Raw genomic sequence first — 26,783 nt, forward strand, 5'->3', positions numbered from 1 at the left:
CAGTGCTTTCTAAGGCCCACTTGACTTCACACTCCAAAATGTCTGGCTCTGGGTGACTGAACACTCCATCTTAGTAATCTGGTTCATTAAGACCTTTTTTTACAGAGCTTTCATGTCTTCTTGATCTCTTCAGCGTCTACTAGGTCTCTGCTGTTTCTGCCCTTATTGTGCCCATCTTTGGGCAAAGTGTTCCCTTGATACTTCTAATTTTCCCAAAGATATGTCTAGTCTTTCCCCTTCTGTTGTTCTGTTTTATGCACTGTTCATTGAAGAAGGCCTTCTTGTCTCTCCTTGCTATTCTTTGGAACTCTGCATTTAGTTGTATGTACCTTTCACTTTCTCCCTTGCTTTTCACTTCTCTTCTTTTTTCCAGCTATTGGTAAAGCCTCTCTGACAACCACTTTGTCTTCGTGCTTTTCTTTTTCTTTGGGATAGTTTTGTTTGCTGCCTCCTGTGCAGCATTATGGACCTCCGTCCATAGTTCTTCAGGCACACTGTTTATTAGATCTAATCCTTTGAATCTATTCATTACCTCCACTGCATATTCATAGGGGATTTGATTTAAGTCATACCTGGCTGGCCTAGTAGTTTTCCTGGTTTTCTTTAGTTTAAGACTGAATTTTGCTATGAGAAGCTGATTATCTGAGCCACAGTCAGCTGCTGGTCTTGTTTTTGCTGACTGTATACAGCTTCTCCATCTTTGGCTACAAAGAATGTAATCAATTTGATATTGGTATTGACCAGTTTTTGATGTCCATATGTAAAGTCATCTCTTGTGTTGTTGAAAAAGGGTGTTTGCTATGACCAGTGCATTCTCTTGGAAGAATTCAGTTAGTTTTTGCCCTGCTTCATTTAGCCATTCCCTCCTCCAGTGGATTGCATTTAGTCAGAATTCTCTGCTATGACCTGTCCATTTTGGGTGGCCCTACACAGCATGGCTCATAGCTTCATTGAGTTATGCAAACCCCTTTTCCATGACAAGACAGTGATCTGTGAAAGGGTTGGCACACATAATGAGGAGAATTAACCAAAATTGGCTAAACCCTGGGTAGAACACAACTGTAGAGAGTGTAAAGACAAGAGCCAAAAATCAAATCATTTATGTCAGGAAAGGGTGAAACAATCTCAGGGGCAAGAAAAAGTTAGATTAAAGAAAATGTTAGCTATACTGGAGTAAAGTTATTCCAACACAGGAAAAATCCAAGAATATAAATTAGTTATGCAGCAAGTGGAGTGAAGGCTGAACCAGTTTTTGGCGGCTAAAGCTTATATACACAGGGGAATACAGTAGCTATTTTCATCAGATGTTTGATCTGCCCTAACAGCTGCCTTTCAGTCAGTCCTCCCATGTAGAAATATTTCTATTGTCCTCGTATGTAGAAATATTTCTAGCTGTGCCACTTTAAATCATCAGGTAATAAATGTGATATGTTTTGAATTATACTTGTTACAGTCCAAACTTGAGTTGACTTTGATACAATTCTTGCCAAAATCTTACTTTAGCAATTCAACTTTTTAGAAAAGCTGTCTAATGGACAGATTAACTATTAATCTTTCTATATTTTTCAGGCATTTGTGCTATATTAAGATCACTCACCAGAAAACATAGTGCCTGGATCATACTTCGTAAATTTCCCACAGAAATGCTTTTACTGAATTATGATTTAATGATTAATAATTTACAATCTGCACTCAGCTGTCTAAAAGTTATATGCAAGCCAGTTTCATTTGATTAAGTGCTTGCATTTCTTTGTCATACTATAGAAGACAGTGTCCACTATCTATTTATTCATCTAGTCAACAACCATGGTAGTTTCATTCAACATCAAAATTATGACTAAAGAAGTCTTTTGGTATAACTGACTGGGTAGGGAGAGAGAATTAACAGTAGTAGTCAGTACTGTGGAGCAGGCTTACATATATAGTCTGGTTTCATGTTTATGACCCTGTGAGATACATGAGGGTTTCCAAAGTTTACCCAGGCTGTGTTATTAAAGTCTCATAGCTAGTAGGTGGCAGACTGAGGAATCAAAGATTGTTGTGTTGTGAAGTGATAACAGAAAGAAAAAGAAGATTATATTTGGATTAAACACATATAATATGTGTGTGTATGTTAGTCATTCAGTCACATCTGACTCTTTTTCAACCCCATGGACTATAGCCTGCCAGGCTCCTTTGTCCATAGGATTTCCCAGGCAAGAATACTGGAGTGGGTAGCCTTTCCCTTCTCGAGGGGATCTTCCCCACCCAGGGATCAAACCTAGGTCTCCTGCATTGGAGTCAGATTATTTACCATCTTATCCACCAAGGAAGCCCATACAATAAGAATGCTGACTGACAAATTAAATTTTGAGGTTTCTCTGGATGGTGTCCAAAAATATTTTCATTAATGGTAGCATCTTTGCAATAAGTTTATGACATCTCTTTGTGTCTACTTTTAAGGACAATAGTTTTTATACACATAAACTTAATAATGTTTCTGAGTAGTTAGAATGTATCCCTAAAAATATAAAAGAAATATTTTTACTTAATGTGAAATGATATTTGTAAAATGCTTTTGATTTTGTTCATTCAATGCTGCATAGGTTTAGTTTATCTAATATTTAGCCCAAACTTTTAGGTCATATAATACTCTGTGAAAATTCAATTCAAAGATTCTAGGATTGGAAAGTTCTAAGACTATAAGGTTGCAGTCAATGAATAACTCATCTATAGATGGAATGATTTGAATTTTATCAACATTCTGATCCCATTTGAAGACCTTCCAGTAAATACAGCAGAAGAGAGAGTAACTGCCTCCTCCATTTTCCTTCAGTATAGATAAAGGTTATATTAACTTTCTTGGTAGACAAAATCAGCATTGATTTATATTGCAATTACAGTTAAGTAAACCCCCTTGGCAGTTTTCTCTGCTGCAAAAATATACTGACTACATTTGTGCAGACAGGTTGTTTTGGCTCAAATTTCAAAACCTCATGTGTATTGCCACTATACTATTATTCTATTAAATTTGACCAATCATCCTAAGATATAAAATTATAACACAGTTAAAAATTTTTATTTACTTTGAACCTATTATGTGCCAATCACTGTACTAGGCATTTCATTCACATTATTTGATTTTATCCTTACTTAACCGGAGTAGGATCCCAATTTTATGACTGACAGTTTCAAGAATATAAGTAATTTAACTGAGACCTCTAAGAACAGAACAGAATTAGTAACAGAATTTAGGATTTCAGTGTAGGTCTAATTCCTAAATTTGTGATTTTGTTTATACTAGCCTATAACCATGAGCCATTAAGGAACAATTCAAGGAACTCCATGTAAGGAGTACAACTTTGAAAGCTTATTAAATTTTTTAAAGGAAGATTCTATGTATAAGTAAGAGAAAACTTTAGTTGTTTGTAGCATGTCTTCATAAATTGTACTTATTCAAAGCATTTTGACTCCCCTCAACAAAATTTGATATGTGTTACTGTGTTGTTGTTGTTCATTCATTCATGCGTGCCTGACTCTGCCACCCCACGAATGACAGCATGCCAGCCTTCCTTGTCCTTCACTCTCCCCCGGAGTTTGCTCAAACTCATGTCCTTTGAGTTAGTGATGCCATCTACCCTCTTCTGTCACCCTCTTCTCCTGCCCTCAATCTTTCCCAGCATCAGAGTCTTCTCCAATGAGTTGGCTCTTTGCATCTGGTGGCCAAAGTATTGAAGCTTTAGCTTCCGCATCAGTCCTTCCAATGAATATTCAGAGTTGGTTTCCATTAGGATTAACTGGTTTGATCTCCTTGCTCTTCAAGGGACTCTCAGGAGTCTTCTTCAACACCACAGTTTGAAAGCATCAGTTCTTTGACACTCAGCCTTCTTTATGGTCCAACTCTCACATCCACGCATGACTACTGGAAAAACCATAGCTTTGAATATATGGACCTTTGTTGGCAAGGTGATGTCTCTGCTTTTTAATACACTGTCTAGGCTTATCATAGCTTTTCTTCTGAGGAGCAAATGTCTTTTAATTTCATGGCTACAGTCACTGTCCGCAGTGATTTTAGAGCCCAAGAAAATAAAGTCTGTCACCATTTCCATTTTTTCCCTGTCTATTTGCCATGAAGTGATGGGACCAGATGCCATGATCTTTGTTTTTTGAATGTTGAGTTTTAAGCCAGCTTTTTCACTCTCCTCTTTCCATGTCTCATTCTAACTGTTGCTTCTTGAACTGCATACAGGTTGGTCAGAAGGCAGATAGGGTGGTCTGGTATTCCCATCTCTTTAAGAATTTTCCAGTTTGTTGTAATTCACACAGTGAAAGGCTTCACATCAGTGAAGCAGATGTAAATGTTTTTCTGGAATTCCCTTAGTTTTTCTATGATCCAGTGCATGTAAGCAATTTGATCTCTGGTTCCTCTGCCTTTTCTAAATCTAGCTTGTATATCTGGAAGTTCTTGGTTCATGTACTGTTCAAGCCTAGCTTGAAGGATTTTGAGCATTGTGCTTATATGTGCATATGGTGTGTATAAGCAGTTATTAATGATCCTTTAATAAGTATTTTGTGCATGATTGAAGCAAGTTATTTGAAAAATAGGTAAAGTTTTGATGTGCAATTGCTAGTTTTCATTAATTTACAAAGAGGGTTCCAAGTTGATATATGTTAATATTTCTATTCCATATTTCTCTCTTTAAAATTGCTTAACATCCCATCCTTGCAATATCCTTTGAGAGTCTTGGGCATAGGCAGACATTTCTATTATGAAAATGTCTCTCTCTGTGGTCACAAATGACTGAACCAAGGGAAAATAAATCCATTGGATGGACCAAGTATCTTTTTATTTACATTTTTTGGAAATAGAAGTTATAGGTGGGAGCTTAAATTGAAAAATCAAATAAAGTTGAAGCAGGGGTGGCATTTTGTTCTATATACATACTTAGAAGTGAGCATAGGAAGTCATTCTTTAGATACCCAATGCAGTAGGAATTAAAAGAAAAGCCAAGAAAACTGTGATGTCATGAAAGGTATAAGGAGTTGTCCAAGTGATTATTTTCCATTTTTCCATTTCAGGATTAAAAAATGGACTATGTGTCCTCTCCTTGGATGTCTGGAGATTGTCATTTGTATAGTTAAAATATATCTTACAAACCATTTATTTAAAGCTGGTGCTAGTTTGATTCTCACAATGATTTATACTCCATTATTGTTAACCAACTTACTTTTTTTTCTTACTTTCCACTAATAGCAAGTAATGGATTCACCTATTAAAAAACTCAATTTTACACAAGAGAGGAAAATTCTGGATTAGTGTTATCTGTGTATGTTACATATGTATGTGATTTCTGTCTTATGACATACCACATCAATAGGATAAATTTACCTAAGGCTGGCACTATAAGAGACAAAATATACATATAGAAAATGCTGTAATATAAAGTACAAAATTTCTGATCATTATTTGCAATAGTAGAATTACAGTGAGGGTAAAAGAGAATGTATAAAGAATAGTCAGTTAGTTGTCCTTGAGTAGAGTCACTTGAAGAGTTGGTTTTGACAGAAATTGGACTGGAAAAAATCAGCAAAAGAACATATTTCTATGTAAAAGGAAAGAATAAGTACACAAATGGAGAATTGATGCATGAAATTATATTTCATGAAGACTAATTCAAGTGGCCTGTCAGTCAGTCAGTTCAGTCGCTCAGTCGTGTCCAACTATTTGTGACCCCCTGGACTGCAGCACACCAGGCCTCCCTGTCCATCACCAACTCCTGGAGTTTACCCAAACTCATGTCAATTGAGTCGGTGATGACATCTAACCAACTCATCCTCTGTCATCCCCTTCTCCTCCTGCCTTCAATCTTTCCCAACATCAGAGTCTTTTCAAAAGAGTCAGCTCTTCACATCAGGTGGCCAAAATATTGGAGTTTCAGCTTCAACATCAGTCCTTCCAATGAACACCCAGAACTGATTTCCTTTAGGATGGACTGGTTAGATCTCCTTGCAGTCCAAGGGACTCTCAAGAGTCTTCTCCAACACCACTGTCCAAAAGCATCAATACTTCTGCACTCAGCTTTCTTTATAGTCCAACTTTCACATCCATACATGACTACTGGAAAAACCATAGCCTTGACTAGACAGAGCTTTGTTGACAAAGTAATGTCTCTGCTTTTTAATATGGTATCTACGTTGGTCATAACTTTCCTTCCAAGGAGTAAGCATCTTTTAATTTCATGGCTGCAATCACCATCTGCAGTGATTTTGGAGCCCCCCCAAATCAAGTCTGACACTGTTTCCACCGTTTCCCCATCTATTTGCCATGAAGTGATGGGACCAGATGCCATGATCTTAGTTTTCTGAATGTTGAGCTTTAAGCCAACTTTTTCACTCTCCTCTTTCACCTTCATCAAGAGGCTCTTTAGCTCTTCTTCACTTTCTGCCATAAGGGTGGTGTCATCTGCTTATCTGAGGTTATTGATATTTCTCCCGGCAATCTTGATTCCAGCTTGTGCTTCATCCAGCCCAGCGTTTCTCATGATGTACTCTGCATATCAGTTAAATAAGCAGGGTGACAATATACAGCCTTGAAGTACTCCTTTTCCTGTTTGGAACTACAAGTGGCCTGTAGAATACAATGACTGTTAGGTTAAAGAGTGGTTTTAGTCTTGGGAAACAACAACAAATTTTGTTTTTACTTGTTAAATTTGTTGGTTTTTCCCAAGACTAAAACCACTCTTTAGCCTTACAATCGTTGTAAAAATACATATAAACTCATTACTTTGAAAATTACTCATAAAATGTTTTTCTTTGTCACTAGTTCCTTAGGGAAAAAAAATAATTTTCTTACAATAATTTTCCATCAGTTATTTAAATATTATCCATTGTTCATACACCTACATCAAGGTAGCTCTAGTAGTCTTTACCTGTAAAGATATCTATACCTGTATAGATATCTATAAATAAAGACTAGAATTGAGAGAAATCTGTAAAGACTACTAGAGCAAACCAGAGATAGAATTACAAAGATGGCTACCTTGATGTAGGTGTATGAACAATGGATAATATTTAAATAACTGATGGAAAGTTATTGTAAGAAAGTTATTTTTTTTTCCTAAGGAACTAGTGACAAAGAAAAACATTTTATGAGTTGTTTTCAAAGTAATGAGTTTATGTGTATTTTTACTATGACTGTTAGGTTAAAGAGTGGTTTTAGTCTTGGGAAAAAACAACAAATTAGGTTTTACTTGTTAAATTGCTGTCATTGGTGGATTGATACATAGATGACTGAGGGAAGGGAGTGTTTTGGGAAATGTACTTGGTGAATACCCATTTATAGTAGTTAAAACTCTGTGTTTGCCTATGTATTTACCAAAAAGATGAGGTAAAAGAGGGAAAAGCAAAACTTTAAAGGATATCAAAGTTGAAATTTTTTGGGGAAAACTAAGTCAAAGGAAGTAATCAGAGATGTAGGAAGAGATACAGAAGAGTGGGTCACAGAGCCAATGAAAATTGAGTTTAGAGAAGCAAAGTCTAGTCAATAACTAAATATAGCTGAGACTGAAACGATTGGGTTTGGTCTTCCAACAATCTGTAGCCACTTTAGAGCTTTTTCATTACAGGGGAAAAACTGAAAGGCAGATTTCAGTAGAAGAAAGAGGATTCAATGGATGAGTAAATGAAATAGAATGAGTTATTGATGAAATTACAAATGAAGTCTAATATTAAGGGAAACAAAACCAAGTTTAACAACTCAGATTTCTCTAAAATGCAGGAATTTTCATTGAGTGCATTGTTTGCCATTCTGTTTCATTCATATCCTAGACTTTTGTACTTTAATTTTTTTCTTTATTATATCCAAATCTTATATAGAAATGAAGAAAATACTTTTCTTGCAGGGGCAAAATTAAAAATGGCTTCCCCAGCACCTAAGAGCCTAGTCCCTTTCACCAGAGAGTCTCTTGAAGTTATGGAACAGCATAGTGCTAAAAAGCCCAGTGAGGAAGACAAAGAAGATTTAAAGCCGAACTGTGACTTGGAAGTTGGAAAAAAGCTTCCATTTGTTTATGGAAATCTTCCTCAAGCAATGGTGTCAGAGCCATTGGAAGATGTGGACCCATACTACACTAATAAAAGGGTAAGGATTATTTAAGCTTACTATGGCTATATTTTTATTCATTTTCCAGACATGCAAAAACTGTAATTGAGAAAGAATGAAAAAAGACAGAAAAATAAGTGAAGAGGTAATTTTAAGTTACAGAAAACTGGAGAAGAAATTTCACACATATTTGAGATTTTTGTCAAAACTGATTATTTGCCTGGTAGATTAGTTTGTTTGGGATTACTGTACCTTGTACATAATAAGCTATACTGTTATACCTTAATGTTTCATTTTATGGGAGCATGATGGTTGGCTGCTTAAGGGTATTGATTTGAAAATAACTATAATATAAAATTTCAATTATATGTACAGCAGTTTCAACTGTTCAACTTGGTGTGCTTACTAAGGAGTTAGGGAAATAAAACCAAACTATATTTCATTCATAAATTTTATTCACTCATACATACAGTCACATCCTATCTTATTCCCAGAATGATTTGAGAAAATTACTATAATATTTGACAATTCAGCAAGAAGCGCAAAATGATAAAAATAAAAACGATTATGCTTAGAAAAAACAGAGATCTGTGTGGACTGACAAAGCTGAAAAAATCTTGAATTACAGCTTCAGGAACACTTCAGTTTTTACAAGGCAAAAATCTTCCATGAACAGGCAACAGAGATTAATTCTGAAATAGGGAAGAGATGGGCTGATGATAGAACTGGAACCCTGTAGTTGTTGTAAATTGTTGGAAATAAGATGAGATAATGGAGATGACAACATGGCTTTAATGTGATGGCCAAAGTACTGATGTGATCAATGCAATGTTTAAATAAGATTAATCTAGAGACTTCTACATTACTATTGCGTGGTAGTGATAGAGTCAGAAAGATGAAATAGGAGAGAGAGTAATCCAGGCCTGAAGTCAAGAATTCTGGATTCTTAGAGTGCCTTGGAGACAGAGGTAACACACTTGAGAAGAAACAGCAGGATTTGAAGACTGATTAATAATGCCAAGGTTCTGAGCTTGAAAGCTTCTGACAAAAAATGAAGTAATTATTAAAAAAGTCAGACTTGGGATAAGTAAGAATTAGCCCCATTGTGGGCAAATGTAATTTGATATTCTTTGATATTGTAGTACATTCAATGATTTTACCAAATGAGTGAAAAGAAAATGAATCAGTCCCAGGTGGCACAAGTGGTAAAGACCCCACCTGTCAATGCAGGAGATGTAAGAGATGTGGGTTCAATCCCTGGATAAGGAAGATCCCCCAGAGGAAGGCATGGCAACCCACTCCAGTATTCTTGCCTGGAGAATCCCAAGACAGAGGAGCCTGGCAGGTTATAGTCCATAGGGTCACAGAGTCAGACACTACTGAAGGGACTTAGCATGCATGCTGGATGGAAGGCAAAGAGATCATTCTGTGAATTGCAACTCTTTCAAATACTTTGCATGGTGGAAGCATGTTGACATTTTACAGTATAAATGTATACATTAAAAATATTCAAATATCCTTATATGCCTTTTATGCTATACATTATATAATTTTATTACATTGTAATCTATATAATGTTTGTGATGTGTAATATGAGGGCTTCCCTGGTGGTGCATGGATTCAGTCATTGGGTCAGGAAGATCTCTTGGAGAAGGAAATGGCAACCAACTCCAGTATTCTTGCCTGGGAAATTCCATGGACAAAGGAGCCTGGCATGGCTACAGACCATGGGGTTGCAAAAGAGTCGGATGGGACTTAGGAACTAAACAACAACAGCAATGTATAATATAGTTATACATACAGCACATGAATGAATTTTCCAAATGGATATGTATGTATAACAAAAGTGCACATATGTGTGTGTATATAATTCTGTGTGTTTATATGTATACACATACATACACATATTATGTGTATCTGTATTTTACACACATATATCTTCACATATACATATATATATAAGTCCTTTTTAAGATGTTTCTGATTTTTCTTTTTTAGGGGGGTTTAATACTTTAATATACCAACAGATTAGTTTTACATGATATAAATTTTTGTGTTAAATATATTTATGTCAATGATAACACGCAAGCATGGTTATATACCATAGAAAATAACTAATGATTAAGATAATGTTTGCATGCATTGGGTGGGTCACTTTTACTACTGCAGTCTCATACCTTATTTGCTTCAAAATAAAATTGACTTATTTTACATTTATTGAATTTTAGTATGCTAAAATGGATACTGTTGAGCATCAAGCTATAGATTTCTTTCTATTACATCAGTTCTACAGGAAAACTTAAGGATTGGTGTGTGGCAAATGGTTTTCTTAGGTAGAACACTGGCAAAAAAGTGATAGATAAGCCTAAATATGAATCAAACTAGCTTAAAAACCAGGAGAAGGCACTGGCAACCCACTCCAGTACTTTTGCCTGGAAAATCCCATGGACGGAGGAGCCTGGTGGGCTGCCGTCTATGGGGTCGCACAGAGTCGGACACGTCGCTTCAGTCGTCGCTTCAGTCGTTGCTTCAGTCCTGTCCGACTCTGTGCGACCCCATAGACGGCAGCCCACCAGGCTCCACCGTCCCTGGGATTCTCCAGGCAAGAATACTAGAGTGGGTTGCCATTTCCTTCTCCAGTGCATGAAAGGGAAAAGGGAAAGTGAAGTCGCTCAGTCGTGTCCGACTCTTAGCGACCCCATGGACTGCAGCCTACCAGGATCCTCCGTCCATGGGATTTTCCAGGCAAAAGTACTGGAGTGGGTTGCCAGTGCCTTCAGCAGCAGCTTAAAAACCTTTCCATTTGATTTAATCTGTAAACGGATATCAAAATTTAAGTATAAATGTTAGACTTCATGACTGAACTGATCATTGGAAAATGTTGCACAATTGATAAGATCATAATTCTCAGTTCTAATTTCACTTGATTTTTATTTTTTCTTCTTACAGACTTTCATAGTATTAAATAAAAAGAGAACAATATTCAGATTCAGTGCTACCTGGTGTACATTGTCTCCTTTCAATTCAATTAGAAAAGCAACCATTAAGATTTTGGTACATCCATATCCTTTTCTGTTGGTTTTAAACTGTACTAACATCAAATGCAACCATTCTATTCAAATATTGCTGCAGTCTTTTTCTCTTTTTAATTAACATATCATTTTATGTCAAACTGAAATCTTGGTTATAACTCGTGTGTTCCATATTTGAAAATACACTTAAAATATATTTTCTAGTGCACGCAAGTAGTGGTAGCAAATCTTAATCCTCATTGCTTTTCAATATAAGTAGTACATTTTTTGAAACTTAAGAAACTATGTGATCTCACGTGTGTACATACATATAAACAGATTATAGAAATGTATTTTAAACATTATTTTTATTACTATTGTTCCTTGACTGTAACTTACCTTTTTTCGACTATTCATTTTGGTTAGCGTCCTGACTGACTGCATATTTATGTCTATGACTAATTTGCCAAAATGGGGGCCAGCATTGCAGTAAGTTAAATAATTTTATTATGTATAATTGCATATATGATTATATTTTATATTTAACACATTGTGTTATAGTACATTATATACTACATATTATAACATGGTACAAATAAATATTTATAATTTATGTGTAATATACATTATACATAATATAATACTTATACATATTCCACAATTGATGAATTTTCGGAATAAAATATATACACATGTTGTTAATCAATTTTAATGTTTTTCTTCCCATCATTACTCTTAATTGGATTTTAAATGCTTCTATTTCCCAGCATGTTAGGTTAACATGATATAAATGCTTGAGCCTTTAGCTATATATGTGTTTATGTCTGTGGCATCATATAAGTGAGGCTTTATTTTTATTCTAATGATTGATATATTTCAGTGCTTCAGATTTTCTTTACTATTGCAGTCCCACAGCAGATTTGTTTCGAACTCAGATAACTTTTATCCTGTCTATTCTTTAGAAAGTTATATCTTTTGATTGCTTTCTGTTCTACTTCTCTTTCCTGAAGGATGTGAGTAGCTTACCTTGCATTAGAATACAAAAATGGAAAGGCCCATTACGTTTTCTAGGGAAGAAGACCTTCTTGATGCCACTCCTCAAGGTTTCTATTCTTAAAATTAGTTAACTTTGGAAGGTAAATATGTATTATACTGATTCACCAAAAAAATTCTTGTATATGTAGATAATAAGTTCTCTCGTACTTGCCTACATTTCAGTTACTTATTGCTGGACTCCAAATGTGGGATAAAGTTGATATTTTGTATTTGTTCTTTACTTAAATATATATAAATATAACCCTGAGCTAAAATTTGTTGAAAAAAAAATTGATAGCCAAATTTCATGGTTAGTGTTGTAAGACTCAGGAAGCCCTATCCTATGGTTGTCTAGTTGGTTGGTTGATTGACTGCCAAATAATTATCATAGCCATATATTTAAGAACTATGATATATTAGTTTCATTTTTAACATGAAAAGTCATATGAAAATTATGTGAAATTTTTTCTGCAGGAATACTTTGCTTGGAATTTATACATTTGAAATACTTGTAAAACTCATTGCAAGAGGCATCTGGGCAGGACCTTTTTATTTCTTTGGTGATTCATGGAACTGGCTTGATTTCAGTGTAACTTTATTTGAGTGAGTACTCCTTTTAAATTGCAAACATCATAATGTTTGCTTGCTAAGAAAATGCTTTTCATAAAGAAACACTGAGGTCGACAGAATTTTCTGCTTGTAAAAATTCTGTGAGTACAGAACAATTCATAAATCATAGACATAGTGACTTCTCTTAGGCAGCTCCAACTGAACTAGTCCTGACTATGCGTTGAAAATGAAAGGAATTGGATATTATCTCTGTGTTCTGCCTGAAGCAAAAACAATATAGGTTGAATTTTTTGCATTTGAAGTGACTATGTTCGGTGACCAGAAAATGTCCTGGAGACTTAGGAGAGGATTCCAGCATATTTGATTCTGTTAATCTATATTGCTTAAGAACAGTAAATATTCTAATTATCAGAATAAGATATTTTACACACATGCACATTTTTCTAGAATGATACATTAAATTCTAATAATTTACATGTGTATTAACTTTTTTAAATCCTTCTACTTAATGTACTCTATTTTATGGCTAAAGAAATTGTCACAGGCATCAAACTCCTGTTAAAAATAATTTAAAGTAATACTCTATTTGTAGAGTTAGTGTCAATGTTTTTTAAAAAGAAATAACCTTTATAAAGAACATAATTAGTTTCTTCCATGTTGTGAGCAGTCAAAAGATAGTAGCTAATATTGAAATTATTATCACTACTTCTTTTGTTATTACTAGTATTATTTCTCTTCTTGCCATTGCTATTAGCTAAACCTTGGCTAACGCAACTAGGGGCCCTTAGTATGTGAAGGTGCTTTGCTATGAACTATACATTTATTAACTAATTTAATCTCCCCCAAATCCTCAGAAGTAGCAAGTACCCTTATCCTTACTTTTTACATTTGAGGAAACTGAGGCAAAATAGATTAAGTAATTTTTTCATATCACACAACTAGTAAATAGTAGAGCCTATATTTCTATATCAGGAGTCTGGCTCTAGAGTCTGTGTCCTTAACCAATATACATTTTGACTTCTGCTACCATCACCATCACCATTGTCATCATCATCACCATCACCATCATTATCAGCACCAGGAGTTTAAATACTTAAAATAAATCTTACTCCTTTCAAAAGCTATGTATTTTCTTATTTTAACTATCTTTTCAAGCCAATTAAGATTGCAAAATATGAACATAATATAGAGTATTTGATGAAATTTTGACTACTCAAAGTGTCAAGCTTTTATAAACTCTCATAATTTGTAGATTAATGTTTACTTGATTACCTTGCACTGTAGAAATCTTTCCTTTCCAATCAATAATAAAGCTATTTGCAAAATGCAATAATGAAAGCAAGTGAACATTTGGATGTCTGGTTTTAGAAACAAGCTTCAAATATTATAAAAAGCCAAATGTCAGTAACATAAACTCAATATGATTTCTAAACAACTTTAATTTAATTCCACAGGCATATTTCAAGATATTCACCTCTAAATTTCATTTCAGTATTTAGAATTATGAGAAATTTGAGAATTTTGAAAATTATTCCACTAAACCAAGGTAAGAAAAAGCATTGAGTTCTTTGTCTTCATTTTGTTTTATGTACTTCCATGTATTCATTTGAATAGCCCTGCCATTGCTTGGAAAAATGTTAAGTTAAACAATGTTTCAGCTTTGTAATAAATGAATATCAGATCAAATATCAAATTTATCTGTCACTCCTGGAATGGAAAGGAAAAAAAATACCACATTTGTTACTTATTTGAAGTGGTTTCAATGCTTATGATAACAAAATGTAGAGCTCAATCAAATATATTACTTCTCTTTTTTCTTATTTCTTTAATTTTATGTCTTAAATATGAAATACTAAAATTGTCGTTAGACTTCTGAATGAATTAGCAGTCCAGACAATTATCTAATCCATCCTCTTATTTTCCTCATTGAATCTAAAAGCCAGTTGAAATGAACAAAGTTATATAAAATAAGATAAGTTCTCTTTTACTCTCAGTGCTTGGATAGGATGTATTCCATATGCCACAACATTTAAGAAGGTTCTGTTAAATAATGTACAACCATGACCACATTGATGGAAGATGCTGAGGAGTAATTTACACATCCCATTCCTGAATATGTCTTATGGAAGCCTACTGATACCTTCTGATTTGTTGTTCAGGATGAATAAAAACAATAATATAGGACAACTTCACTCAGAGGTTTTTTTTTTGGCCGTTATGAGTCAGAAGTTTTATCAAATAGTTGAATGAATAAACCCACGGGCTAGTGTGATAACACCAAAAATAAGATCTGCAAGCAATGTTCATCCACTGGAACATCATGAAGAAGGCCAGATATATGCATACCCTGTACTTGGAGTCCAGGCTGAGCAAAAGAGCAAAAACATTGGAGAAATGTGATAATAGATGCCTAACTTTGTGGATATGACTTCCCTGGTGGCTCAGATGGTAAAGTGTCTGCCTACAATGAAGGAGACTCGGCTTCAATCCCTGAGTCGGGAAGAGCAGCTTGAGAAGGAAATGGCAACCCACTCCAGTATTCTTGCCTGGAAAATCACATGGATGCAAAGAGTCAGACACAACTGAGCGACTTCACTTCACTTGTAGATATACTGAAACATTGAATAGTACACATTAAACAGGTGAATTGTATGGTTTATAAATTATATTTCAATAAACCTGTTTGATAAAAGTGGTCTGTGGCATGGTAGCTTCACCAAGCACAGTGAAGAAACCAGCAGGAGAAATGTCCTTTCAGGAATTTCCACAGTCTTAGTTCTTTTACTACTCTCCACAAATTACTGGAACATAAGTTGTATCACCTTCATCTTCATCGTAGAATTAGAGGTAAAGATTATAGAGGAATTCAGGTAAATCCAAGTAGAATACAGTAACTAGAATTGGGAGCATACAGGCTGGACAAATGGCTCTTTTTTTTTTCAAAGGAGAAAACAACTAAGGCACATACTGGTAATACAGTGTGTATGAAAACAAGGAAGAAAGGAAAACACACTATTCAAGGGAATGAAAATAATCCTTTTTTCTTTTAAAAATGTACTGTAAGGCATAAAGTATAAGCCAGTTTATAAAAGTGAATATCAGTTCAGTTCAGTCACTCAGTCGTGTCCAACTCTTTGCGACCCCATGAATTGCAGCACGCCAGGCCTCCCTGTCCATCACCAACTCCCGGAGTCCACCCAAACCCATGTCCATCGAGTTGGTGATGCCATCCAACCATCTCATCCTCTGTCATCCCCTTCTCCTCCTGCCCCCAATCCTACCCAGCATTAGGGTCTTTTCCAATGAGTCAACTCTTCGCATGAGGTGGCCAAAGTATTAGAGTTTCAGCTTCAACATCAGTCCTTCCAATGAACACCCAGGACTGATCTCCTGTTAAGTTAAAATTGTCTGTCAAGATGTAGAGACTTGAGCTTCTTTGGGGTCCAAGTGCTGGTTAAGAATCTGCCTGCCAACGCAGGGGACATTGGTTCGATCCCTGGTCCAGGAGGATCCTAGACGGCACTGGGCAACTAAGCCCATGCACCACAACTAAAGAGTAGCCCCCTACTCACCATAACTAGAGAAAACCCATGTGCAGCAACAATGACCAAGCAGAGCCAAAATTAAAAATTAAGTACTTGAAAAAATAGACTTTAAAATTAAATAAGAAATAAGTTAGAATCCACAAAAAATACACCTAAACTAAAACAAAATGAAAGTTTAAAAGTAAAAACGAGGAAAAATTTATACCAGGAAATCAAAATCAAAATTGACATATTGTTCAGAATTTTGAATGGTAGATAGCAATGAATGGAAGATAACAATGAAAATTACTAATAAATTTGAGTCTATAAAGTGTGATGGTGACTTCTTTTTATCGTCAATTAAAATATTGACACTAAAAACTCCATAAGAAGCTTGATTATATATATTCTGTATAGAATATATTTATGTCATAGTAATATTAATAACAATATTTCATATGTATATGTATAAGTATATTTTAATGTATATATATTCTATAATATCACTACTATTAATAAAATATTTGCATGAGTTTATGTTTATATACACACATCCCTTCTTACTTATATTTAAGAATTTCCATTCCTAAAGGTAATTTCAACAAAACAATTTGAAAAATTTTTTCAGTACAAAATACACACAGGACTCATGACAGTGACCAAATAAAAAATACACATATTTTAAAAGATTTTTATGGTGATCATGGCAATAATATCAAATTAAAATATCCCATTTTTCTTGTAATAAATTGGCAGTGATATTTTTAAAAATGTCCTACCTTTAGTAAAGGCATGACTATATATTTATAGTCTTTGGTTTATGTGCTGCTAAGTCGCTTCAGTCATGTCCGACTCTGTGCGACCCCATAAACGGCAGCCCACCAGGCTCCCCCGTCCCTGGGATTCTCCAGGAAAGAACACTGGAGTGGGTTGCCATTTCCTTCTCCAATGCATGAAAGTGAAAAGTGAAAGTGAATTCGCTCAGTCGTGTCCGACTCTCAGCAACCCCATGGACTGCAGCCTACCAGGCTCCTCCGTCCATGGGATTTTCCAGGCAAGAGTACTGGAGTGGGGTGCCATTGCCTTCTCTTTGGTTTATGTATTGGTTCAAAATTTCTTTAAAAAATTTGAACATGTGAATTAATACTTAAATATCTCATATACCATGATACAGAAATTCTATTTTTAATGTAATACTTTAAAAAGACTTGCATGTAGGAAAGCAATTCATAGTGTAATTCCAAATGGCAAAAGTAGCTGTAAATATGTATTTCAGGATGATAGCAGTTAAAATTATATATTTATTCTAGGTATCACATTTCTTTCATTACAGGAGTAACTTTCAGTCAGTTCAGTCACTCAGTCATGTCCCACTCTTTGCGATCAATGGACTGGAGTATGCCAGGCTTTGCTATCTATGACCTACTCCCAGAGCTTGCTCAAACTTCTGTCCCATTGAGTCTGTGATGCAATCCAACCATCTCATCCTCTGTAGTCCCTTTCTCCTCCTGCCTTCAATCTTTCCCAGCATCATGGTCTTTTCCAATTAGTCACTTCTTTGCATCACATGTCCAAAGTATTGGAGCTTCAGCTTCAGCATCAATCCTTCCAATGAATATTCAAGACTGATTTTCTTTAGAATTGACTGGTTTGATCTTCTTGCAATCCAAGGGACTCGCAAGAGTCTTCTCCAACACCACATTTCAAAAGCATAAATTCTTCTGCTCTCAGCCTTATTTATGGTCCAACTCGCACATCCATACATAACTACTGGAAAAAGCATAGCTTTGACTAGACAAATCTTTGTGGGCTCAGTAATGTCTCTGCTTTTTAATATGCTGTCTAGGTTGGTCATAGCTTTTCTTCCAAGGAGCAAGCATCTTTTAATTTCATGGCTGCAGTCACCATCAGCAGTGATTTTGGAGCCCCCCAAAATAAAGTCTGTCACTGTTTCCATTGTTTCCCCATCTATTTGCCATGAAGTGATGGGACTGGATGCCATGATCTTAGTTTTATGAGTGTTGAGTTTTAAGCCACTTTTTCACTCTCCTCTTTCACTTTTAACAAGAGACTCTTTAGTTTATCTTCACTTTCTGCCCTAAAGGTGCTATCTGCTGCATATCAGAGGTTATTGATATTTCTCTCAGCAATCTTGATCCCAGCTTGTGCTTCATCCAGCCCAGCATTTTGCATGATGTACTCTGTATATAAGTTAAATAAGCAGGATGACAATATACACCCTTGATGTACTGCTTTCCCAATTTGGAACCAGTCTGTTGTTCCGTGTCCAGTTCTAACTGTTGCTTCTTGACCTGCATACAGATTTCTCAGGAAGCAGGCAAGGTGGTCTGCTATTCCCTTCTCTTCAAGAATTTTCCAGTTTGTTGTCATACACACAGTCAAAGACTTTGGCATAGCCAATAAAGCAGAAGTAGATGTTTTTTTCTGCAATTTTCTTGCTTTTTCTATGATCCAACGGATCTTGGCAATTTGTTCTCTGCTTCCTCTGCCTTTTCTAAATCCAGCTTGAACATCTGGAAGTTCTCTGTTCATGTACTGTTGAAGCCTGGCTTGGATAATTTTGAGCATTAATTTGCTACCATGTGAGATGAGTGCAATTATTCAGTAGTTTGAGCATTCCTTGGCATTGCCTTTCTTTGGGATTGGAATGAACACTGACCTTTTCCAGTCCTATGGCCACTGCTGAGTTTTCCAAGTTTTCTGGTGTATTGAGTGCAGCACTTTCACAGCATCATCTTTTAGGATTTGAAATAGCTCAGATGGAATTCCATCACCTCCACTAACTTTGTTCATAGTGATGCTTCCCAAGGCCCATTTGACTTCGGACTCTGGGATGCCTGGCTCCAGGTGAGTGATCACGCCATCGTGGTTATCTGGGTCATTAAAATCTTTTTTGTGTAATTCTTCTGTGTATTTCTGCCACCTCTTCCTAATATTTTCTGCTGCTGTTAGGTCCTTACCATTTCTGTCCTTTATTGTGCCCATATTTGCATAAAATGTTCCCTTGGTATCTCTGATTTTCTTGAAGAGATCTCTAGTCTTGCCCATTCTATTGTTTTCCTCTAATTCTTTGCATTGATCACTTAGGAAAGCTTTCTTATCTCTCCTTGCTATTTTTTGGAACTCTCCATTCAGATGGATATATCTTTCCTTTTCTCCTTTTCCTTTCATTTCTCTCCTCAGCTATTTGTAAGGCCTCCTCAGACAACCATTTTGCCGTTTTGTATTTCTTTTTCTTGAGGGTGATTCTGATCACTGCCTCCTGTACAATGTCAAGAACCTCCGTGCATAGTACTTCAGGCACTCTATCAGATCTAACCCCTTGAATCTATTTGTCACTTTCACTGTATATCATAAGGGATTTGATTTAGGTCATACCTGAATGATCTAGTTGTTTTCCCTGCTTTCTTCAATTTAAGTCTGAATTTTGCAATAAGGAGTTTATGATCTAAGCCTCAGTCAGTTCCCTGTCTTGTCTTTGCTGACTGTATAGTCTCCATCTTCGGCCGCAAAGAATGTAATCAATCTGATTTTAGTGTTGACCATCTCGTGATGTCCATGTGTAGAGTCGTCTCTTGTGTTGTTGGAAGAAGGTGTTTGCTATGACCAGTGTGTTCTCTTGGCAAAACTCTGTTAGCCTTTGCCCTGCTTCATTTTGTACTCCAAGGTCAAACTTGCCTATTACTCCAGGTATCTCTTGACTTCCTACTTTTGGTTTCCAGTCCCCTATGATGAAAAGGATGTCTTTTTTTGCTGTTAGTTCTAGATGGTCTTCTAGGTCATCATAGAACTGTTCAACCTCAGCTTCTTCAACTTTAGTGGTTGTGGCATAGACTTGGATTACCGTGATATTGAATGGTTTGCCTTGGAAACAAACGGAGATCATTCTTTTGTTTTTGAGAATGCACCGAAGTATTTTAAAGTTAGTTTTATCTAAGGACACTCTTTTCTAATAACTTTATTTCAACCCTGTTCTATTACACTCAAGAAATCTAATCATCTGAAGATTTCATTTTAAAAAAAATAGATTTTCAATTCTCACAATGATGTATGAAATAAGTATATTTATACTCCCTTAAAAATAATTGAACAGAAACATTAAACTGTTGGTAACTTGCTCAACATTATGAAGTTGGTATATTTTCATCCATTATTGGAGGAAAGAAGAGTTATGGTAGTTTCATCTATGAAGTGTAATTATGGGGTTTTTATTGTTTCTTCTTGCTTTCTATATTTTCAGAATTGAGCATGTATTATTTAATAGTTAGAAAAATTAGTGTCCTTAAATAAAACTAACATTGAAGTTGAATTCTTAATTAACAAGTATTCTGGTATAAATACAGTGACATATAATCACAGTTGTATGTTATTCCATTTCTATTCATAAAATTTTTTTCATGTTTTATTTAATGAGCTTCAAAAATTAAGTTCATAAAAAGTTAATAAAAATGTATAGAATACTGCTATTTCAAACTATTTCTTTTTTCAACAACATTTGCAACCCATGTTGATTTGTAACTCTATGCCTCTACCTATGCTTATAAATAATAGTGATTAGTATGAAAAATAATAACCAAGAGAGAAGGCATGTTCTTTATGTAGTAAAAAGAAACAAATAAGTAAAAGTACTAAAGTATGTCTGAATTATTGCCAGGTGTAATAAATTAGAAATAATACAGAAATCTCAAAGTTTAGCATGTTATTTGTTTTATTTATCAGATCTAGGTAATGATAAATGAATTATAAAACACAAAGCTACTGATTTCAATGGTATCTGCATTCGCCATGGGAGAAGTTTGCTAATGCTGCTTTACTAAGGTATTTTATTTTACCAAAAACAAACCTTTCTCTTTTCAGGACTGAAGTCTTTTGTAGGGATACTCATCCATTGTTTGAAGAAACTCACTGTGGTCATTATCCTAACCCTCTTTTTTCTGAGTGTATTTTCTCTAATTGGGATGGGGCTCTTCATGGGCAATCTGAAGCATAAATGTTTGCGATGGCCCCAAGAAAATGAAACTGACATGCTGAATAACAGAACTGGAAACCCATATTATATTCGAGGTAAGAATCCCTTGCCATCTATATCAAAAAGCGTTCTTCACAGAAATGTTGAACCTTCAATTTCAGAACAAATTCAACTTCAGAACAATCTTCATGTAAGTACCTAACTATGCTCAAGTACTAATTTGGATCCGTTTCCTTTATCAGGATGATAAAGTTCCAAGTCTTCAGACAGTTATGTCAGGGAAACCTAAGTTTGGAATTGCTAAAACTCACAAATTTTAACACACTTCAGTGTTCTTGCCTGGAATCCCAGGGACGGGGGAGCCTGGTGGGCTGCCGCCTATGGGGTTGCACAGAGTTGGACACAACTGATGTGACTTAGCAGCAGCAGCAGCAGCAGCACAAATTTTATCCTTTCAAAAATAAGTAAATATGACCAAAGCCTCCTAGATTGAGAGAAAATGGTAGGCTACAAACTCCTTCCTTCTTACTGTAGAGAAGGATGTTCATCTGTACAGATGTAATTGGGTTTTAGATATGCTGTTCACTCAAAATTAGATACAAAATATCATGTCTTTCCTATTTTGCAGAAACAGAAAACTTTTATTATTTGGAAGGAGAAAGATATGCTCTTCTTTGTGGCAACAGATCAGATGCTAGGTAAGTGATATTAATGTTTTCTTCTATCAAGTCTGTATTGTAATGGAGAGTGGAGTTGGGCTCTTCACTGCTCAAAAGCCAATAAGAGGCCATTTAGTGAAAAGGAAAGTTTGCTTTATTTTAGATGCTAGCAACCGGGGGGAGGGTAGACTCTTGTCCAAAGGCTGATTCTCCATCTGCCCCGACAATCAGGTGGCAAGAGGGAGGGAGCTACATGCAGAAATAGCACAGTCAGCTCTGACAGTCTTCTTGAAATTGGTCATCTGTGGTCTGACCAGCATCATGTTGATTGTTTTAAGTATGATTAATCTTTGTATCCAGGGTTGGTTGGTTTCAGTTTCCTTGAGACCAATTCTTGGAATTATGGCAGCTTATGGGAACCTGGTGGCTTAGTGATAAAGAATCCACCTGCCAGTGCAGGAGATGCTGGCTTGATCCCTGGGTCGGGAAGATCCCCTGAAGGAGGAAATGGCAACCCTCTCCAGGATTGCTGCCTGGGAAATCCCATGAACAGAGGCGCCTAGTGGGCTACATGAAGTCTCAAAAGAGTCAGAAATGACATAGCGACTAAACAACAATAGGACTTAAAATAATTCTTCAGTGAATTCTCAAGTCTTCAATTCAGTTCAGTTCAGTCGCTCAGTCATGTCCAACTCTTTGCGACCCCATGGACTGCAGCACGCCAGGCTTCCCTGTCCATCACCAACTGCTGGAACTTGTTCAAACTCAAGTTCATCAAGTCAGTGATGCCATTCAACCATCTCATCCTCTGTCATCCCCTTTTGCCCCTGCCTTCAACCTTTCCCAGCATCAGGGTCTTTTCTAATGAGTCAGTTCTTCGAATCAGGTGGCCAAGTATTGAAGTTTCATCTTCAGCATCAGTCCTTCCAATCAATATTCAGTACTGATCTCCTTTAGGATGGGCTGGTTGGATCTCCTGGCAGTCCAATGGACTCTCAAGAGTCTTCTCCAACACCACAGTTCAAAAGCATCAATTCTTCGGTGCTCAGCTTTCTTTATAGAGTCCAACTCTCACATCCATACATGACTATTGAAAAAACTTATTTTCTTATAATTGCAGATGAAGAGATAAAGTTGAAATAGAGTGCTTCTCAGCAGTACTATGGCTTAATTCCTTGTGTTACTTTCTTCAGCTGGAATGAAACTTGGCACCCATCTGAAACTCAGTTCTTAAAGGCTCTGGGCCCGAGATAGAGAAAAAGCACATAGGGCCAGGAGAATGAGTTATGTAGTTTAGTTGTATTTAAGGTGATTTAGGGGGCTTCCCAGAGGCTTCCCTTGTGGCTGAGATGGTAAGAGTCTGCCTGACACTCTTTCAGGAGACCTGGGTTCAATCCGTGGAGGAGGGCATGGCAATACATTTCAGTATTCTTGTCCAAAGAATCCCATAGACAGAGAAGTCTGGTAGGCTACATTTGATGGGGTCTCATAGAGTCAGAGGAGAAGGCAATGGCATCCCACTCCGGTACTCTTGCCTGGTAAATCCCATGGACGGAGGAGCCTGGTAGGCTACAGTCCATGGGGTCGCTAAGATATGACTGAGCGACTTCACTTTCACTTTTCCCTTTCATGCACTGGAGAAGGAAATGGCAACCCACTCCAGTGTTCTTGCCTGGAGAATCCCAGGGACGGGGGAGCCTGGTGGGCTGCCGTCTATGGGGTCGCACAAAATCAGACACGGCTGAAGCGACTTAGCAGCAGCAGCACAGAGTCAGACACAACTGAGCAACTAACACACACACACACACACACACACACACACACACACACACACACAAGGGGCTTCTCAGGTGGCACTGGTGGTAAAGAACTCACCTGCCCATTAGAACTCAGTTCAATCCCTGAGTCGGGAAGATCCCCTGAAGTAGGAATTGGCAACTTGCTCCAGTATTCTTGTACAATCCCATGGAGAGAGGAGCCTGGCAGACTGTAGTCCATAGGGTCACAAATAGTCAGACATGACTGAAGCAATAGCACATACAAGGTGATTTAGACATTTCATTGCTTATTCAACCTTTTTACCCCTTTACTGCTGGGCTCCCATTCTATTTTCAAGTCCAAACTGTGAATCCATCTCATTGTGTCTGCCCCATCCCACTTGAGCTAAACCTTTCTGTGGATATTCTGAGCTAGATTTGATGTGAAATGCATGTTCAAGATACCAAGTCATGGATAGTCAGAATGACAATGATATAGTATATCAAGGCCAGAAGAGAATGTCAGTGTTTCACCTGCAGCCATTATACTTTGCCGTATGATAAACTATCCCAAGAGTTAATGTTTTAAGACAAGAACAAAAATTCATCTGTTCAGATTCTATAGGTCAGCAATTTAGCAAGCCTCAACACACAAGTACTTTTTAAACTTCTGTTTGTGTCACATTTGTTAGCCATTAACAAATATGTAAAACAAATCACATGGCCAAAGCTCCAATAATGTGGGAGGGAACTACACAGAAGTGATGAGAGAGGAAACATGATTTATTGGGCCACTACTTTCATAATGGACCACAAGAACCAAGCCCCAGTAGATAAAATTATGAAGACTCCATGAAAGGAAATGAAATAAATATTTAATCTGATCTTTCTACCAAAGTGCCGTTACTGCTTATAAATTATTGATGAACAGTGTTTTCTCACTCTTTAAATAATGGTATCTAAGGGTTTGAGGTGAGATCATTTAAAAATTAAACTCTCAACTACTGCAGTTTTATTTTTGTCAATGTCATTTTCCACCAGTTATACTTTCACTTTGATTTGGGGCAGTAAAGAAATCTTTAACAAAGACTTGGCAAAAACCATTTGTGAGGCCCTGTTGTCTTTTAGCTTAACTAATGCTGTTCACTTATATCAGCTGAAAATCTAACTCATATGCAACTCTTTTCACTGGGAATTGTTTGGGAGAAGACTACGCCCCGTGAAAGAGGGAGCCCTTTATTATTCATGCGTAGATGTTCTGTATTTGTGATTTAACCTTGATCTGAAAGTCACCTACGAGTAAGCAGTTTTTCTTTTCTTCATCTTAATTAGTCAGTGTCCTGAAGGGTATGTGTGTGTAAAAGCTGGTGTAAATCCTGATGATGGCTACACAAATTTTGACAGCTTTGGCTGGGCCTTATTAGCCCTATTTCGGTTAATGACGCAGGATTACCCTGAAGCACTTTATCATCAGGTAAGAACACAAAGAATCCGCACTGCGTGTAAGAATGATGCCATGCTCCTCCTTTCTAAAATAGTGGTCAAATGTAATGTACTTTATTAAATTTTTGAGTGGAGAAGAATTTGAGGACAGAAGAACATAGAATTATTCAATGTCAAACTGTATGTAAACACTGAGCCCACATCAGTGTTCTTATGCATTGGTATCTTATTTAATCTTTGAAACAATCCTACAAGGTCAGGATATAAATATGTGCATATGCTTTTACATGAAAACCCTAAGATCAAAGCAGTCAGATAACTTCCCCAAAGTTAAAACACATGTATCTACCAGAGATCACCGTACTACTCTGTGGTCTTATACATTTGACATTAACTAGAGAGCGTTTCTAGGTGCTAATTCTTCAGACAAAAAATATGAACCTATGAGGTTACCATCTGTTAAGAAATTGTTGGGACTTCTCTGGTGGTCCAATAGCTAAGACTCTGAACTCCCAGTTCAGGGGGAGTGAATTTGATCCCTGGTCAAGGAACTAGACCCCATGTGTTGCAACTAAGAATTCACACGCTGAAACTAAAAATTATTCATGCCTACAATGTACCATTTCTTTTTCGTTCCTCTATTTCTTCTCATCCTCCTTTAATAGTCAGTCATGGTCCAGTTATAGTAACAGAAAGCTTACTATTATAAGACTTTAAATAAAAATTCTAAGTCTCCTTTCATAACTGATGATTTGTGTGCCATAGTTTCTCAGAAGGATATAATATGTACTGATTAATAATGAAGATTCAGCTTTTCTTTTAAGAAAAGTTTTACCACAGTGGAATATGTGGTGTTTTTCAGCAGCATAGTTAATATCAAAAGATATTAGATAAAATAATTACTTTAAATTCCAAAAGTATGTACAGTTGAAGAATACTCTTTTTAAACACACAAGCACTGTACTTTTTATGATTGAATAGATAAATTATGGTGTGTATGTGCATATGTGTGTGTTTACAGGCCATTAATAATGATAATAATGTAATATATTTTTAGCACAAAGATTCATAATATATTATTAAATCAAAATCAAGGTAACCAAACATGCTTGTAGGAAAATTATATTTCTAGTAGAAGTACTTAAAGTATTACAAGTGATTGTTTTCTTTATGTAAACTATATTTTTCGAATTTTCAAAGAGTAGTATATTGTTATTTCTCAAACTTTTTGACAAGTATCATACCTCTTCCACAACACTAGGAACTTCTTATTTCTGCAATAATCTAACCATGTTATCCTCTTCAGAATCCTTCAGTGATTTCCAAATGTCTATAGGATGAAGTTCAGTGTCCACACGCATGGTCCATAGCACCCTTTAAGATATAGTCTCCGCATTCATATTTGCTTGTTCAGCATTTCTTCCCACTAGGAGATAAACGACCTAAGAAGTATTTTGTCTTATTTTAATTTTTTTGTTCTCAGCATCTAACATATAGAAATGCTTAATAAAATTTTAATAAACAAAAAATTTAAGTGAATATTTATGAATTGTTTATATAATAGTGAATGTCTTGCCTTTTATTTACAGCTTTCAAAGTGTATAAGTTAATTTACTTGTTAGCAATGGTTTAAAATAAATCCCATCACACACCAGAGAAATGAAAAATCAGTCTGGGAGTACCCTGATTCTGGAGTCTTACAAGACGTTCATCA

The 26,783-nt window shown here is 36.1% G+C and overlaps 1 protein-coding gene across 1 annotated transcript in view; it reads left to right on the forward strand.

The window, feature by feature from the left end:
* Positions 1–26,783, forward strand: part of SCN7A (sodium voltage-gated channel alpha subunit 7) — a 94,988-nt gene that overhangs the window by 23,994 nt on the left and 44,211 nt on the right. The window contains exons 4-11 of the mRNA XM_081582638.1: positions 7,881–8,119; positions 11,030–11,142; positions 11,491–11,580; positions 12,601–12,729; positions 14,151–14,242; positions 21,099–21,305; positions 21,839–21,908; positions 24,959–25,100. Coding sequence (XP_081438764.1) covers positions 7,881–8,119; positions 11,030–11,142; positions 11,491–11,580; positions 12,601–12,729; positions 14,151–14,242; positions 21,099–21,305; positions 21,839–21,908; positions 24,959–25,100 — 1,082 coding nt within the window. The remainder of the gene's footprint in view (positions 1–7,880; positions 8,120–11,029; positions 11,143–11,490; positions 11,581–12,600; positions 12,730–14,150; positions 14,243–21,098; positions 21,306–21,838; positions 21,909–24,958; positions 25,101–26,783) is intronic.

The sequence above is a fragment of the Giraffa tippelskirchi genome, chromosome 3 (genome assembly GCF_054371585.1).
Source record: "Giraffa tippelskirchi isolate mGirTip1 chromosome 3, T2T-mGirTip1v1.2.pri, whole genome shotgun sequence".
Taxonomy (NCBI): Eukaryota; Metazoa; Chordata; class Mammalia; order Artiodactyla; family Giraffidae; genus Giraffa; species Giraffa tippelskirchi.